This window comes from Nelusetta ayraudi, unplaced genomic scaffold (genome assembly GCF_046127955.1).
Source record: "Nelusetta ayraudi isolate G7.1 ecotype Tasmania unplaced genomic scaffold, CSIRO-AGI_Nayr_v1 ptg000011l, whole genome shotgun sequence".
Classification (NCBI taxonomy): Eukaryota; Metazoa; Chordata; class Actinopteri; order Tetraodontiformes; family Monacanthidae; genus Nelusetta; species Nelusetta ayraudi.
This window is the reverse complement of record NW_027466061.1, coordinates 24,442,669-24,458,850: the sequence shown is the minus strand read 5'-3', so window position 1 is coordinate 24,458,850 and position 16,182 is coordinate 24,442,669. Positions and strand designations below refer to the sequence as shown.

At 46.5% G+C, this 16,182-nt stretch overlaps 2 protein-coding genes across 4 annotated transcripts in view; both read left to right on the top strand.

The window, feature by feature from the left end:
* Positions 1-923: 923 nt before the first annotated feature.
* zcchc10 (zinc finger, CCHC domain containing 10) lies at positions 924-4,770 on the top strand. The gene is made up of 4 exons (XM_076022035.1): positions 924-1,025; positions 1,480-1,641; positions 2,773-2,814; positions 4,062-4,770. Exons 1-4 carry the CDS (start codon positions 985-987, stop codon positions 4,297-4,299), a joined length of 483 nt encoding a protein of 160 aa, XP_075878150.1. The 5' UTR covers positions 924-984; the 3' UTR covers positions 4,300-4,770.
* A 771-nt stretch (positions 4,771-5,541) lies between these two features.
* aff4 (AF4/FMR2 family, member 4) overlaps positions 5,542-16,182 on the top strand; it is a 30,088-nt gene continuing 19,447 nt past the window's right edge. Inside the window, exons 1-2 of one of the 3 annotated variants that reach the window (XM_076019623.1) lie at positions 5,542-5,874; positions 14,671-14,812. In XM_076019623.1, coding sequence (XP_075875738.1) covers positions 14,675-14,812 — 138 coding nt within the window. In that variant the 5' untranslated portion in view covers positions 5,542-5,874; positions 14,671-14,674. Of the gene's footprint in view, positions 5,875-10,348; positions 10,496-14,670; positions 14,813-16,182 lie in introns of those variants that run through there. The other 2 variants (XM_076019624.1, XM_076019625.1) reach the window with 2 other exon arrangements.

Sequence of the window (16,182 nt, the reverse complement as noted above, 5' to 3'; positions counted from 1 at the left end):
TTCTGCTATTCAACTTAAAAGGTGAATTTGACATATTTTAAAAACGAATGATATGCAAATCAATATATTTCAAGTCTTTATTTCTTTGGATTTTGCTGATCAGGTCTCGCAGCCTAAAAAAAAAAAATCAAATTCAAAAGTTCAGAAAATCAGAATGATACATAAAGCCAAATCTTAATCAGCAAAGTTACAACAAGGAACTGCTTGAGATATGTCAGTTTGCGTGTAATGGCTCAATAAAATTTGTTGGTTTCATCTTTTATGTTAAATTGCCAAAATAAAACAACTTTTACTTGATATTCTCATTTTTCGGGTAGTACCTGCACATACATACATAATACAATCTGTCACGCACGCTTTTTATGGAGTATCAAATGAGAACATGAAAGAGACCATCATGTATGTGTGTGTGTGGGGGGGGGGAGGGGGTGAATTATTTACCACTGAGTGAGATTAAAGAGAGCTATGTTTGCTTATGAAGGGGGGCATCAGTTGTGCAGTCTAGTTATTCAAGTGGGTTGACCCCCCCCCCCCCCCCCCCCAGGCTCATACAAATCTGTTCTGCCGCAGATACTTTGAAACAACACAAAATAAGAACCACCATGCTCAGTGATGCATTAAGTATGCATCCACATATTAGTGAGACAATGAAAGACGAGATTATGGATCGTCTAGACGTAACTGCCTTGTGAAGTTGTGAAAGTTGTGTCAAAAAAAAAAAAAAAAAATCATATTGACTCGTGGTTACACAGTGCGGAAGCGTATACCTGCGTATCACGTATCACCACTGTGGGATATGCAGTTAGTTGATGCGAGAAAAGTGGATGCGTATGAATCGTTGTGGCGAACTGGTGGAAAGTAGAAAGAAAAAAAAAAATGCACGTGAAATATGGGCTGCAGTAACTCGTTTCTACCGTGGGGGAAGTCGTCGCTTTCAGTTGGCCGGAAGTCCATTACCATCGACGAAGAAAAGTTGGGCGCAATATGGCGACTCCTATGCATAGAATAATAGCAAGGAGACAAGCGTGAGTAAAAATTAAAATTATTTCAAAAAAAATCTGCCGTTTTATCGGGTGCGATGATGATAACTTTGAAGAAGAAGCGTCACAGAGCTTTTCGGTCACATAGGGCGCCGTTTTCGATGAAAGATTATGCATTTGGTTCCGGACAGAGCTTCGGGCTCAAGTGGTACAAAAAAGAATACGAGGCGGTGTTTCGTTATTCCACTTTAAAATTATGTTTGTGTATTTGTTGGACATATTTCTGTCCTCATTAATGTAAAATGATGTTGTAAAATGATCCTGTCGCCAATATCCATGTTTCGCCGGCAGTAAATAAGTCATTGTGTAATCACAGCGCTTCAGAAAGCATCGCTCATAACATTTATTAATAATTCAGGGCATTGTTATAACGCGGAGACGAAGAAAAAAAAACACAATTTTTTGAATAAGTCTTTCATTCATGTTTTCACTCATCCAGAGAGGCCAACAAACAACATGTGCGCTGCCAGAAATGTTTGGAGATGGGACACTGGACGTACGAGTGCACGGGGAAGCGCAAGTATGTGCACAGGCCCTCGAGGACCGTGGAGATGAAAAAGAAACTCAAGGAGAATGAAAACAAAGTCGTCAGCATCGCAGGGTGAGTGATGATTTGTGTGTCCTTCGATGGGAGGGGGGGGGGGGGGTTGCCTTTGCACAAGACAATGAAGTTATTTCCTCATTGTTAATTTATCTTGAACGTGTGACTGCTACCAACCTTTAGCTGAAGTGACTGCAGTGAGACGCTTCTCGTGGCCACCTACCAGTCTCTCATATCAGCCTGGGGAAAGTTCACCACAATTCTTTCAGCTACGAGACGTTTGAGTTTTTTTTTTTTTTTTTTTCTTCACATGTACAGTCTGCTTCAAGTCAGCCTACAGCATGTCAACCGGATTCAGATCTGGGCTGTGACTCCACCGTTCCAGGAGTCTCCATTTGTCAGCTTTCAAGCCGTCCTTGGTAGATTGACTGGTACGCTTTAGAACATTTTGGGTCGTTGTCATGAATCCACTTCAGCTTCAGTCTTCTGACTGATGGTCACGCGTGTTCCTCAAACACCCACCGATACGCAGGAAAATTGACGGTGGATTCAATGATGGAGAGCTGAGCAGGTCCTGCTGCAGTAAAGCAAAGGAGCTTCTTTTCCTGGAATGCTGTGTTGGGTTCACACCAGTCATGTCCTCTGTTGTGGCGAGAGAATCCCTCAGTTTTCGTCTCATCCGTCCAAAAAAAAAAAAAACGTTAGTCCAGAAGTTCTGGTCCTTGTCAGCATTTTGTCCGGCAGACTTTAGTCTCTCCTTGGTGCACACTTCCATTCTTCCCATGCAAGTTAAACTGGTGCAGTCTCTTTCTGATGAAGGAGGCGCGGCTTTCACATCAGCAGGAGCTGGAGGATGAAACAGGACCCATGATGACATTTCAGGCTTTTTGGAGACCTCTGGCTGTCTGCTCTCGGAGTGGATTGACTTGGATGAGCCGACGTGGGCATGTTGGCAGCTGGTTCAAATTCCCTCCACTTGCAGACCATTTTGGCCAAACAGTTTTAACGGCTGATTTCAAATTCTTTTGAGATCTTTTTTAAATCCCTCAACCGACTCGTCGCCGGCTACGATCGTCTTCCTGAATCCCTCGTGCAGCTCCGTTACTCTCACCATCATGCTCACTCTTCCATCGGCTGTCCCATTTTTTCACATGACTGATTATCTAGTGACAAATTATTTTCTCTTTACAGGTCAGGAGTAGAAGGTTCGACTGAGAAGAAAGTTAAAAAGAAGTAAGTTACAGAGTGCCTTTGCCACATCCCTGTTTGTGTCCGCTTTTCTACTATTTTGCCGCCGTCTGCAATCTTTTTTTTTTTTTTCCATGCAGTTTTTCTGGCATGTTTTACATTCCACAGCATTTTATTGTGAAATGAAGCAATTTTTTGACCAAAAAAAAGCAGCATGAACATTAAGGTTAAGTCATTGAAACCAACCGGTAAACTAGATTTTGCAGTCAAAGAGGAAATCGGATCAGCACGGAAAAAAAAAACAGGAAATGGTTAAAAAACCTGTAAGACATTGATTGAAAGAATTAAAAGACATTCTGACTAAAGCAGTAATACAAGTAAGAATACAAGTCTAATGACATACTCCCTCCAAAATGACTTGACTTTGGTGCACAATTTCACAGCTTGTTTACCGGTGTCAGGGCAGCGTGAATGAACTCCGCTGTTTTTTGCAGAAGGGAATAAAATACTGAAAAAAACACTGAAGATAAAATAATGGGCAAAACAGTGCTTTCTGGTGGCAGCCACTGGGCACTGCACCATTTGCCTTCCTGATAATGACTGTGGCGTAACAATGGTGACGACTCCCAGACTTTCTGTCCTGACTTTTCTTTCTTTCTTTTTTTTTTTTGAAAAAGTGACAGAACTTTTTTTTGTGATCAAATATTTTTATTATATATATTGTTATTTTTATTTTTATTTTTTTATATTTAACAATGACAACAGTTACAGTCAGAGACATAAAAAAAAGTGACAGAACTTTGTTTCCACCTTGGTCCATTCTTTGGTAATCTGCAGTAGAACATTGGTTTGTTTTACCAACTCCCACCTCCCCCTTTTATTTATTTATTTATTTATTTATTTATTTTTGACCTTTTTTTGGTCTTTCTGTGAAAAGGAACACACAGCAGGACACTGGCACTCACTTTATTCATTTATTTATTTATTTATTTTTACTTCAGTGAAACTTTAAACATCTGAACACTGGTTTCCCTGTACTTGACAACAGGCACCTTTTGATGGCAAAATAATGGTTAATTTAACAATATGGACATTATATACAGTAAGCTCAGCTCATAGAAAAACGCAGCAGTTTTCCTTCACTGGTAGCAGGTGGCAACAGGTGTTACCAGTAAATGAACCACTGTCGAAGCAAAAAAAAAAAAAAAACGTTAGCTAGCACAGTTAAGTTAGCAACCGCTCAACCTGCTACTAGCATCACGACGCTGCACTGTCTCCCCTCCACTCTGCAGGGTGAAAGACTCCAGCGACAACAGCAGCAGCGACTCGGACGGCTCCTCCAGCGACGTGTCGTCCGACAGCAGCGACTCCTCCAGCTCCTCCTCGGACGACAGCGACACCAGCGCCTCCTCTTCGTCCTCCTCCTCCTCCTCCAATACCTCCTCCTCGTCCTCCGACAGCTCGGACTCGGGGAGCAGCAGCGAGTCGGATCGCGGACCTCCGAAGAAGAAGAAGAAGAAGAAGAAATGAGTTGGCGGGCGGGCGGCCGCCTTGTGTCTCCGTGAGTCCTGAGCCGTGCTTCTGCTGTGAGCGGGTGGATGCGAGCGTGGGAGGTCCTCAACCCTCCACAGCAGAGGGCTTGTCAAGAAATTTACCTTAGGTGAGGTGTTTATCACTTAGGTGAGATGTTTTTGTAATGGCTGTTTTTCCTGTAATTGTGATCATTTTTCAAGCGTTTGTATTTTTTGTTGTTTTGAAAATAAAAAAAAATGAATTCATTTTAAATTTGATTTGATTTTGCATTATACTTTTGTTTTGTTTTTGTTTTTTTGTTTTATCAAGCATCGCCCATAAAAGCTTCCAAACGCTGTAATGCAACGCTACGGTTGTGAGACCTTTCAAAGGACACTGAGTTGGTTCTGTGGGTTTGGACTGGAATTAGAAGGTCTTGACCCTGAATGTCACTGTTGTGTTACTGTAAAATAAACTCCACTTGTTTTTCATTTTGTTGATATTTTTTTTTCCTATGGAGAAATGTGTGGTTGAACGAGGTGAGCCGACTGCTGCCATCACCCCAGAACACCTACCTTGGTTCTGAAGCGGAAAATACTTTTGCTTTCTTCACAATATGAAATAAGAACGCGATAATATGTAAGACTTAAGGCACCAAAATCTGTAACGAATAAAAACCACCACCACCAACAACAACAACAACCAAGCACGCAAGCAGCTGCGTGACCTATTTTCGCACGTGTACCTGAAAGCTCCAGCTGAGCAGGTGTGTCGCAGGGAAGTATATCGCAGGACGTGTATTCTTCTTTCAAAATCATCACACACTTGCAAAAAGTATTGGTCCAACGCGCTCTCTGCACAAGAACACTGAAGCTGGCTTCTCACACCGCCAGGAGCGGAGATGCTTTCTCAAGATCGTGTGTCGTTTTCCCCGAATATTTGGTTTTTGTTTTTTCCTAAAATGATTCAGATTTTTGCAAATGTAATTCTCAAAATGTTCTCTTAATTACGACGCTATTACTTTCGTAATTCATTTAAGATGGTTCAATATTGAAGAGGTAATGTGACCATAAACCCATGCTCACAAACGGTGTGCAAAAGTTAAGTAAATAAATAAATAAATAAAAAGGTAGACGTTGAATCACCACGTCGTGGCCATGCGAGCTCACAGTTGAAATATTGCATCTGTTTCGCTTCTCCGGAACGGCTGCTAGAAGGCAGCAGAGTTGAGTAGGAAATATTTCCAACGGTCCGTGAAGGCAACTCCCGTTTGCTGCTGCTAGTACCCAATCGCCTGTGGTACCTGCTGGCTACTCAATTTAGCTAGCAGCCTCACCTAACACAGCTACTTCGCCCCCAGGAATAACACACAAAAATATGAACGGAGAGTAAAGATGACTTTGTTTCGTGCTCCGCTCGACGAGACGGCGGCTTGAGGGGAGGATGGGCCTCACCTGTTTGGTGCGGGCAGTTTAGCTGTTAAAGCGTTTCTGGGGCTGAGTCCATTTTGTGTTGTGACTGGAAGTGGAAAAGACAAAGAGAAAAGAGCTTTCCAGTAGCTAGAATGGTTTGGGCCTAATAAGAAGACAAGAGGTAAGAACCCCCGGCGCCGGACCAGATGCCTTTTGACTGTTAAAGCCGAGTGACTTGATCGCCAACGACCGCCGTCAATGTTAATTTGAATTTCCTGATAAAAATGTCAATTGTTTCACACCTCGCTAGCCGCTAGCTTCCGATGCTAACTGCCAGCTTTTGCCGTGCTAACGTTATGCTAACGGTACAGGTAGCCCTCTAGGTAGTGCGTTAGCATGTTGGTAAACACGTCGCCTTCCAAACGGTCTTTTCCAAGTGTTGTCAAAGGGAATCACGGGTCGTTGGAGCTTCTTGTCACCGACAACAGGGGGGTTACGATTATTATTTTTATTGATTGCCGTGTGAAGGTGCCGAGGTAGAAAGACGGCGGACAGATAGTGATCGCACTCTGAAGCTGTGGTGTTGGCTAACAGTCCGTGACGTCCAGTGTTTGTGTTCGCTGTTAAGTCACCGTTTACGTAACTGCTACAAAAACGTGTGCCATTGTCAGTCCACGATCTAATCTAGTGAGTGATTGTCACTCACTCTGTGAGTTCAAACGGTAGCCACTTGGCCAACTATGTATGTATTTATGTATTTCCTGATCTCGCTTCATGAAGTTTCTCTCACACTCCAAATGAAATCGATTTAGGCTTCTTGCCCCCCCCACACAGCTTCAAATTCCAGTTATTGCTCAACAGCTGCTGGTTTCCTGTTAGTTATCGTGACAATCTTGCAGTTCTGCATTTTCTTTTTTTTCTTTTTTTTTAAAAAAAACAAAACATCTAGATTTGTTTGAGAGAGCAGTTAGTCAGAAGCCCTGCAATGACTCTTGTGTCTGAATGACTAACGGTCATGCGTCTAAACTTTGACCAGGTTGAAAAGAGAAACTAAACCGCTTTTGGACTCGTGGAGGTAGAGTTGGACCAAAAAAAAAAAAAAAGTTAACCTCAGTGTTGACATATGTCCCTGGTTTGTTGTAAATAGATCCATTTGATTTCTTATCTTTTATTGTATATCTTGTTAATACTGTGTAGTTTAACCACTTTTTAACTGTAAACTGAAAACTACTGTGTAGTTTATTTTTATCCTTCTTTTTTTTCTCTCTTTTCGTATTGTTTTTTTGACTGCTGCAACAGTGTAGTAGTTTCCCAATTTGGGATCAATAAAGTTCAATCTAATCTATTCATGCTGCGACTCCGCTCGGCTGGCCGACACCGACAACTCGTTTCTCCCGGTTGGACTGGGAGGTCGTGAACTGAGCAGAATCTGAGCCCCGGAACTGTGGTCGGGGAGGGCAGCAGGTTGAGGAGGAGGCGGAGCCACCGGCCTGCTTCCCAACCTCCTGCCTTCTACCTGCTGATGCTCGATTCCCTCAGCCTTTCCTGCCGAGCGTGACGTTGTTGGAAGTCTGTGAATGTTTTGTATTTTTTTTGGTTTAAAAACGTCGCCTCCTGTACTTTGTGTGAGTCGGTTTGGACCCAAGCGAGAGCACGTTTTTACGTGCAAACCCAAGGTGCCTCGTCGTTGTGAACAGGCGGCTGGATTGTCGCATCTTACGGCTCCTCTGCGCATCGAGACGATAGAATCGGAATCGTTTTCCCGCTCCTCAGTAATCACAATAATGTGTCAATAATCAGCTGAGTGTCCTGTCAACGCGCTGGCGGTGAGATGGACTCAGCGCTCGAGTCGAGCAAAGCTCGCTAACTCGTCGTCGTCTGAGGCCAAACCCGCTTGTGTGTGTTTTCACGAGTGAGGGTTTTGTCCCTGACACACACACACACACACACACACACACACACACACACACGTGACACACGCACACACACACACACACACGTGACACACGCACACACACAAACACACAGCGGGGTTGACACAGTGTGTTTCAGCAGCTGTTTGTGAAGAACAGTGACAGTGACTGTCTGCTAGGAGGTGCAGGATTTGAGGCAGCGCGACCTTGACCTTGACCCCGACCTCTGCGACGGGAAGGGAACCCTCCCTCCACCCTTTGTTGTAGTTGATGTGTTGTGTTGTTTGTCCTTGACTCACTGCGATGGCCGCTCATTCTCTGTGTGGACGGGATTCCACCAAAGAGCGGAGCTGCTCGAACCCTCCGACTGTGTCTGACCAGGGTTCACTTCCTGGACGGAGAGGAGCTTCTAGTTGTTGTTGTGGTTGTTGTTGTTGTTGTTTGAAAGCACCGCCTGATTCTTGCTGCTTCATGTAGCCCCAAATCTAATCGTAATGTGGTTGGCTGAAGGTGACGCTGATTATGGTCTTTCGGTTTTTCACCTGGAAAAAACGCTGGTGGTCCCAGTTTAGTGCTGCACTAATACACAACTTATTCGCCATCGTCATCATCACCTTCATCGTCATCAAATTCTTGACACGCGAACAAGATTGGAGTGAGAGTTTGCGCTGCTTTGAAGCTCAGTGGTCCACTGGTAGAGGTTCTGTGCCCTGAGACTGAGGTTGTGGGTCGGCTCCCCGGCCGAGTCGTACCAAAGACTCCCAGCCTGGCACTCAGTGTTCCAGGGGTTGGATCAGCCAGGGATTCCCGCTGCTACCCACCGCTCCCTCCGGGGATGATGGGTGGAATGCAGAGGACGAATAAGAAGGTTCTCCGCTGGGTTCTCCGCTGGGTTCTCCGCCGGTCGTCGTCAACTGAGGCTCCTTTTTTTTCCTAGTTTGTTTCTCTCCAGAGTCGAAGCACCGGGCGGCTTTTGTTGTTGCCAGGCTGTGATTGGTGGACCGAGGCCACCGGCTGAGTGAGTGAAGGTCTTCCAGCCAGTCAGGAGGCTTCACACCTGGCTGAGGTGGAGAGAAGAGAGAAGCTCCATCCGTGGTCCTGCTGGTGATCCGTTCATCTTGCCAGTCTGGAGTCACTCAGCAGGTGGAGCAGGTGGAGCCTTCAGCCAGGATCGGGATCAACTCCTCCACGTCAGTCAGTCTGACTGGAGGACTCAGGAGCCTCGATGCTGCCACCACCCAGCTCTGCCTATAGGGGGCGCGTCGCCATCAGAGTTCCGACTAGTTCAAATCAGACTGTTTCCTCCTGCTCTTCCTCCTCCTCTTCCTCCTTTTCCGTACTCGTCCTCCACCTCTCCTCTTCTTCTTCCTCCTCTTCCCTCCTCTTTCTCCTCCCTCTCCCTCCCCCCTGCCCCCTGACAGGCCATGTGGCCACTAACTGGATGCAGCTCTGTGTCGTCACTCTGAACTGCCTCCCTCTGAAATCCCTGCTGTCAGCGAGTTCCTGTGAAAGCTCCAGTGAAGGTGGCAGCACAGCCCAGCAGCAGCAGCAGCAGCAGCTGCTGTGCTGCCCGCCTCAGGTCATGTGTGCTGGATATTAATTTTAGAATAATGGCGTCCGTTCTCGTTTCTGGCCCTGGAAGTTCGGTGACTTGCAGTGTCTCAGTCGTTGGCCGAGTTTTATTTTGTAAAAGGCGGAAGTGGTGCCAATCGTCTGATTGGTTGATTCAGTGGATCAGCTGTTGGTACAAACAGACCTAACGGTCCTCAAGTTGTGCATTGTCCATCACTAACTTGGTTCCATGAGAGAATCGATCAGTCGCTGACTAATTATCATCCGAGTGAGTGAAGAAAAGAGAGGAGGAAGAGGAGGAAGAGGAGCGAGAAAAATAATCAGGAATCGTCTCTGGGAAACCCCAGCGGTGTGATTCCTCCTCGTGCTCTGATGGAAGGAGCTTTGCTCTTCTGCTGCTTGTTGTTTTTTTGTTGTTGTTGTTTTTATTTACAACGGCTTGGCTGAATATAGTGAGCGCTGTCCCTTTAAGAGGCAGCACGTCTGCCTGGGCCCTGTGCTCCGGGCATAGCGGGAGTGTGGGGAGGGAGGAGGGTGGTGTTGTTGACGGCGCAGCGGGCCCTGATTGGCCGCAGCTGGGGCCGAGGGCGGTGACATCACGGGGAGGGTGTGTGTGTGTGTGGGGGGGGCAGACGGCTCCTGTGGTGTAGAATAACAGCACCTTTTATGGAACCAGCCGGATCGTCCCCCTGTGGCCCCGGAGGAGGAGAGGCCACACTGCTGCCGCTGCTGCTGCCGCCTCCTTCTCCTCCTTCTCCTCCTTCTCCTCCTTGTCAGAGGTTCTCAGAGGTGCCCCCCCCCCCCCCCCCCGCTCCACTAGCAGGAACCCTGAGAGGTTCCGTCACCACTGCTGCGACCACATTCAGTCTGAGCGAAGCTTCGTTATTACGGCCGTCTACCCCTAATCTGCACCACCTGGTGGCGCTCACCTCGCTGTCCCACTCTAATCCCCCCCGCCCCCCCCCATTCCCCTCCGTCCCCACCACTGTGGTATCTCCTGGCAGTGAGCAGCTCTCGGCCCCTCCCACTCCAAGGAGGAACTCCAAGTGTCTCCTCCCAGTGATCAGAGAGGAGAAGCCCTCAGTTCCTGCTGCTGCTGCTGCTGCTCCTCTTGGACCCGGACCACCACCCAGCTGCTTTCAAATTTTTCCGCTGGTGTGTGGTGGTGAGGTGGGCGGGGCTGTGGTGTGCTGGTGGGCGGGGCTGTCAGAGGTCACGAGGAGCCGCTGTGTGAAACCCTGGAAGATCTGGTGAAGCTGCTCGACTCCTCCGTCCTCCCAATGGTTGAGTGGTCGTGGCCACGGCCTCTCAGTCAGGGTAAGAAGCTGGCTGCTCCGTCCGCCCGCCCTCCCTCCCCCCCTCCCGCTGCTGCACGCTAGCTGGGTAGCAGGCTAGCTAGCGCTGCCTCAGTCTCTGGGCTTCCTCCTCCGTAGTTCCTCCCCGTCCGTGTTCTGAGCCCAGCTGAATGAACTCCCCCCCCCCCCCGCCCCCCCCCTCCTCCTCCTCCTCCTCTCCACTCGCAGCAGCAGCAGCAGCAGCAGACTTTGACCTTTCCCAGTGTGGCATGCTGTTGAGTGATTACAGTAAACACAGCAGGGCTGCTGCGTCTTGATGAAAACACTCTGGATCTAGCCACCGTTGAGTTAAAAGGTTCTATTTGCTCAGTGCTTAAGTGACGTTGTCTTGAAACTACTCAACACACACACACACTCTGTCACACTCTGCTACCTCTGCTGTAGGGCTGTGCGATGAATCGATTTTAAATCAAAATCTGATTTATTTATTTTTTTAGGCAAGACGATATTAAAAAGAGGAAAATCGGAAAATTGATTTTCCTCTCTTATGCTTCCGAGTCGGCGCCTCTAGGGTACCGTACCCCCCCACCTCGAGAAGCCGTTAACTGGCTACCTTTGTTTATTCGCATCTGCAGTTATCCTAGCCACCGCAGATGTTAAAACCAGGAAGTGAATCTGTTCACTGCCTGTACCAGTAAATTATTTTTCCGAAGTGTCGTACAAGATGCACTTGTCCCGTTTTACCCTAAAAAAAAAAACAACAAAAAAAAAAACGAAATGTAAAATCAAGTTTTCAAAGAAAAAAATTAGGATTGTATTTCAGTCGTTCACATCGTAGGTTCTCACTGAAGTCATCGAAACTATTCAATCAACGCAGATGGAATTATGTTGTAAACCAAGAAAAAGTGAAATGACTCAAAACAGGTTCTTCAAGGTAGCCGCCGCCACCCTTCATTTGAAACGCATTTGTGGAAGGTCTCGCCGAGATCGTCAGCTTCAGGGGGGGGGGGGGGGGCTGCAAACAGAGGGCTAAGCTGAGCTTTAACTCAGTGAAATACTCCCTCCGACTGATCTTCTTCAGGCGTCCTTGGAAAAAAAAAATTATAAGGATGTCAGTCGCGATGATAATTAACGCATTAGCACATTTATTAACAAGCCTCTCTTTGCTACATAACTCCATTGATCTCGCTCAGACATTTGATGTCCTCTGTGCGTAGCTATGATGCAGAACGTAGTAAAGATCAAGAAAACAGCACGTCCAAGAACCCCCCCCCCCGGCTAATGTAGCCCTAGTTAGCGAAAATTAAACCTGGCCAGCCAGCTAGCTAACATCTTTACCACCATCCACCACCACCGTCATCATCATCATCATCATCATCACAGAGAGTATGATTGGCTTTAGTACCGGCAGCCGCTGCAAGCCCTGACTTTTACAGCAATCAGGCCTCTGATTTGTCCTTTGTGGCGCCGACGGGTCGTTGGTCTCCGGTATCACTGAAACCTGCTCACACCGCTCCAACCTCCTCCAGTCAGGAGGCATCTGATCACTTAGCACCGTGTTAACGGCTCGCCATTATCACACACACACACACACACACACCAGGTTAGAGGGAAAAAAAGAAACTTTTAAAAGTTTGAAAAGAAGCGCACTGTGTCTTTTTAGATGGCAAGCAGGAGGATTAATGACGGTTCAAACTTTTGTCAACCACCATGTGAAAAAACAAAAACGCACTGGGAACATTTACAGTTGCGCAAAAGACCAACGCATTGTAGTTTGTGTGTGTGTGTTTGTGTGTTCGGGCAGAGTGTACGAGTTGACGGTTCATCACATGTTGCCTTCACATTCAGCTCTTTGATCATCTTTGTTATCGTAAGTGGAGTTTTTACAGTCATTGTGTGTTTTTCACAGTCTGAGTAGTTCAACAGTGTGAGAGGGGGTTTCCCTCCTCACACTCGGACTGAAGTGGGGTTTTTTTTTATGGCCGGTTGAGTCACAAACATCAACCGACTGCTGCATGTTTCCTCACACTGGTGGTGGTGATGATGATGATGACGATGAACTCCAGTGTTTGTTTTTTTTGAAGGATTTTAAACGGTCGGCCTTCAGTGTTTACCGAGGGAGGGGTGTCAGTGTGGCCAATGGCTGATCCTGCAGCCCCGCCCCTCACAGGACGAGCCCACCCCACTGTTTGCTTGGTTTCAAAGGCTCTTGTATTAAAACTACAAATGGGGGATTGGGGTGTGTGTGTGTGTGTGTGTGTGTGGAGGAGGGGGGGGGGAGGAGGTCGACTCTGTGTCCAGCTCACAAGTTTTTTTTGTTTGTTCTGACTTTGGCTGCGTCCACCCGCCTCCGTGTGAAATGATCCTCGTCAGAGTTTACCAGTAGGAAGTGGAAGAGTCGGCTTTGAAGATGCTTTTATAGGAAATTATGTGACTTTTGTTGCTGTCGCTGCTCCTTTTTTTGCACTTTCCACTTGTTCACAGTGTTTCCGTGCAGACGACACGACCACACACATGCGCGCGCAGACACACACACACACACACACACACACACACACACACTCTCTTTAATAGGGAAACCGCTCGTATCAGAACTGTTTTTGTTTTTTTTTTTCATTTCTAGAAAAACAACAACATTTTTTTCCGATTCAGACCTCTGAGTCTTTCCCAGAGGAAAGAGAGTGTGTGCATGTGTGTGCCTGAAGATTAGCGGGTGCAGAAGGAAGCTGCAGGCTGACACACACACACAGACACACAGACTGGCACTAACACTAACTTTTCTGCTCTCTTCTTCACCTGGTAGGTGTTTGGCATCTGCAGACAAACTAAAGCAGTATTTTTTTTTTGTTCCTCAGCAGTGAATTCAAAGTGAAATATTAGTCAGAGATAGTTTAGGTCAGTGGTCAGCAAACTTTTTTAGCAATGGGCCGCATGACGGAACTGCATCATGTCGGCGGGCCACGGTTCGTTGACGGGGGGCGGGGGGTACTTGTTGGAAATATAGCGCTAACGTCTTTGTTTGTTGAGCGGGGGAACGGGAGCAGGAGCGCGCTATCGCTGTTGCGCTACGCTAACATGTCGGCAAAGTTACGTGGCCGGGGGGGTTATGACTGCCTGGCGAGATGACCAAAATTTCCTATCCCGATACTATATACGTCACGATCACAATTTTTTTTAATATTATATAAATTAAGACATAACTATATTAGATATATTTACTACGATCTACCCAATATTATGTTTATGAACATAGTAATGTTTTATATAATTGACATTTTCTGGAATTGTGTCTAATGGAGGTTGAGTTGTGTTTCAATGCGCAGTGTTGGCTCGTTAATTCGTGAAGAGGTTTGGCTTGTCTGAGCCTCACAGCTGCTTTTATGAGTGTCACATATCTTTAGCTTTTAGTTTTAACCACCTTATTTATTTTAAGAGGACTGTTGTTGGACCATAAGTTCTTGTAATTAAGGGTGAGTAAGTGACTGAGGCTGCGTGAGTCAAATGCAGTGGCTTATTTTAGTGTGACAACGAATAAACCTTTACATTTCCATGGCGCATTGTGGGCTCAGCGTGCGCGACTCATTTGCTGCCTGGACGCGGAGTGATGAGGGTCTCCTCTCTGCTCCTCTCCTGACTGCAGCTGCACAGGGCTGCTGCGCAACGTGGGGCTCGACTCTCGAGGCCGTGACCGCCTGCGACTACTTTGGGGCGGGGCAGGGGCACGCAGCAGCACCCGCTGCTCACTGAGAACAGGAACTGCGGAGGAACGATGCGTGCTTCGTCGTCGGCCCACAAAAAATAACGCCGGGAAAAGTCGCTCGATTTGTCGCTCGTCGCTTCTGACAGAGAAGTCGCCATGGGGAGTTGGAAAGTCGCCAGATTTAGCGAGAAAGTCGGCAAGTTGTCAACACTGCAGCGTGTCTTGGCTTGCCCAAATGGTGCGTCGGTGACGTAAAATACTGCCGAAAAGCGTGTTTTGTGACACTGCGATGTACTCGATAGAGCTTCATGATAAACTATATTAAACCTTTTCTATTGTCCAGACGATATACTGTATGTATCGTCATATCAATGAGCCCTACTTTTATCGTTATCGCAATAAATGCCAGAAATTATCGTGATAACATTTTATAGCCCATTTTGCCCGTTCCTACTCCTGACTCGTATTTGTGTTTGTGTTTGTGTGTTTGTCACCAGCAACATGAACCGTGAGGACCGGAATGTGCTCCGAATGAAAGAAAGAGAAAGGAGAAATCAAGAGATCCAGCAGGGAGGAGGAGGAGGAGGAGGAGAGGCCTTTCCAGCAAATTCCCCACTCTTCCCCGAACCTTACAAAGTGGTAAATCTCTTCATTATTATTATTTTATCTATTTATTTATTTATTCTTCCTCTTCCTTCTCTTGCTTGGTCGAGCCCTGACACTGATGCACCGATGCTGCAGCGTCACAGAAGTGGAACCTTTTATGTTTTTTTTTTATGGCTTTAAAGGTCCCTCTGAAATATTTGTTCCGCTTCCTTCTAAAGTCGTCTGCTACACTAGCGGCTGCCTTTACTTGGGGTGAATTCCAATTCCTCCCTTAACCCTCAATCTCAACCCTCAATCTCAAAAATGCGCGCTCCCGCGAGGTGCAAGTACTGTCCCGATTCTCAGAACGTCAAGTTGAGGGAGGAGTTTAAGGGCTGTATCGCCCTCAATATTGAGATTCTCCGGCACCACCCTTGGCAGTAAGGGCTACCCAGAAGGCATTGCGTATTTTCGCCAAGACATCTTCGAAAAAGGTTGCGATGTAAAAGCGAGCTACAAATGGAAGTATTTTCTTAGTTAATAAAGATATAAATATTACAAAACCATTTTATTGTCTTAGTTTAAGACTTTTTTATGGATTATTGACATCGTTGTTGCGTAACATTTTTTTTTTTTTTTACTTTACGATGTTTGTCAACCGGACCGGCGGTCCCGGCTTCACGTTACTTGTGTACATCGTTGTGTAGCGAAGGAGGACTTCTTCCTTTTTCGCCGTCTTTTTCTTCTTCTCCTTCTTCGTCGTCGTCGTCTTCTTGACAGACTGGACGTAGCGTTGGCGTAAGGCCGCCCCCCACAGTCTGAAGACGTAACTGCACTTAAGGGGTGTCCCATTTCTAAGCCCTTACACTTATTTTTGAGGGCCAAGATTGAGGGTTAAGGGCGAGGGTTGAGATTGAGGAGTTAAGTGAGTAATTGGAATTGGCCCTTGGTCTTCACTACCGACTCCCCCCCTCCCCCACTGGGCCCAGGTCACTTGTGCAGATAGTTGTTACAAGATCCAGGCACACTGGAACCCTTTTTTTTCCTCCAAGGGGGAAAAAAATGAGGTTTCACAGCAAACAGAAAAGCCTGATGTATAAAATAGAGAAAAGTCCTGATGGTGTTGTTTTTTTCCTCACTGGTGTCAGAGGAGGAATTTTTATGGGCCTGTGATGTAATTTATCTTTATGCAGGGGTAGACAATAAGGGAAATTTGTCACTGGCCCTACAATTGTAAGCACTGGCCCAGGTAAGCATCAGGTATCGAGCCCCCAGAATAGCCATTTAACAACATTTATTTTTTGAGGTGGGTAAACAAAAGTGCATCAAAAGGTGCAAATACACTTATTCCAACAGTGCATTACTCAAGTGAAATAAGTCCTTCTTCCATCTCCTCTTCAGTTGGAGGATATTTGTGCCCCCCT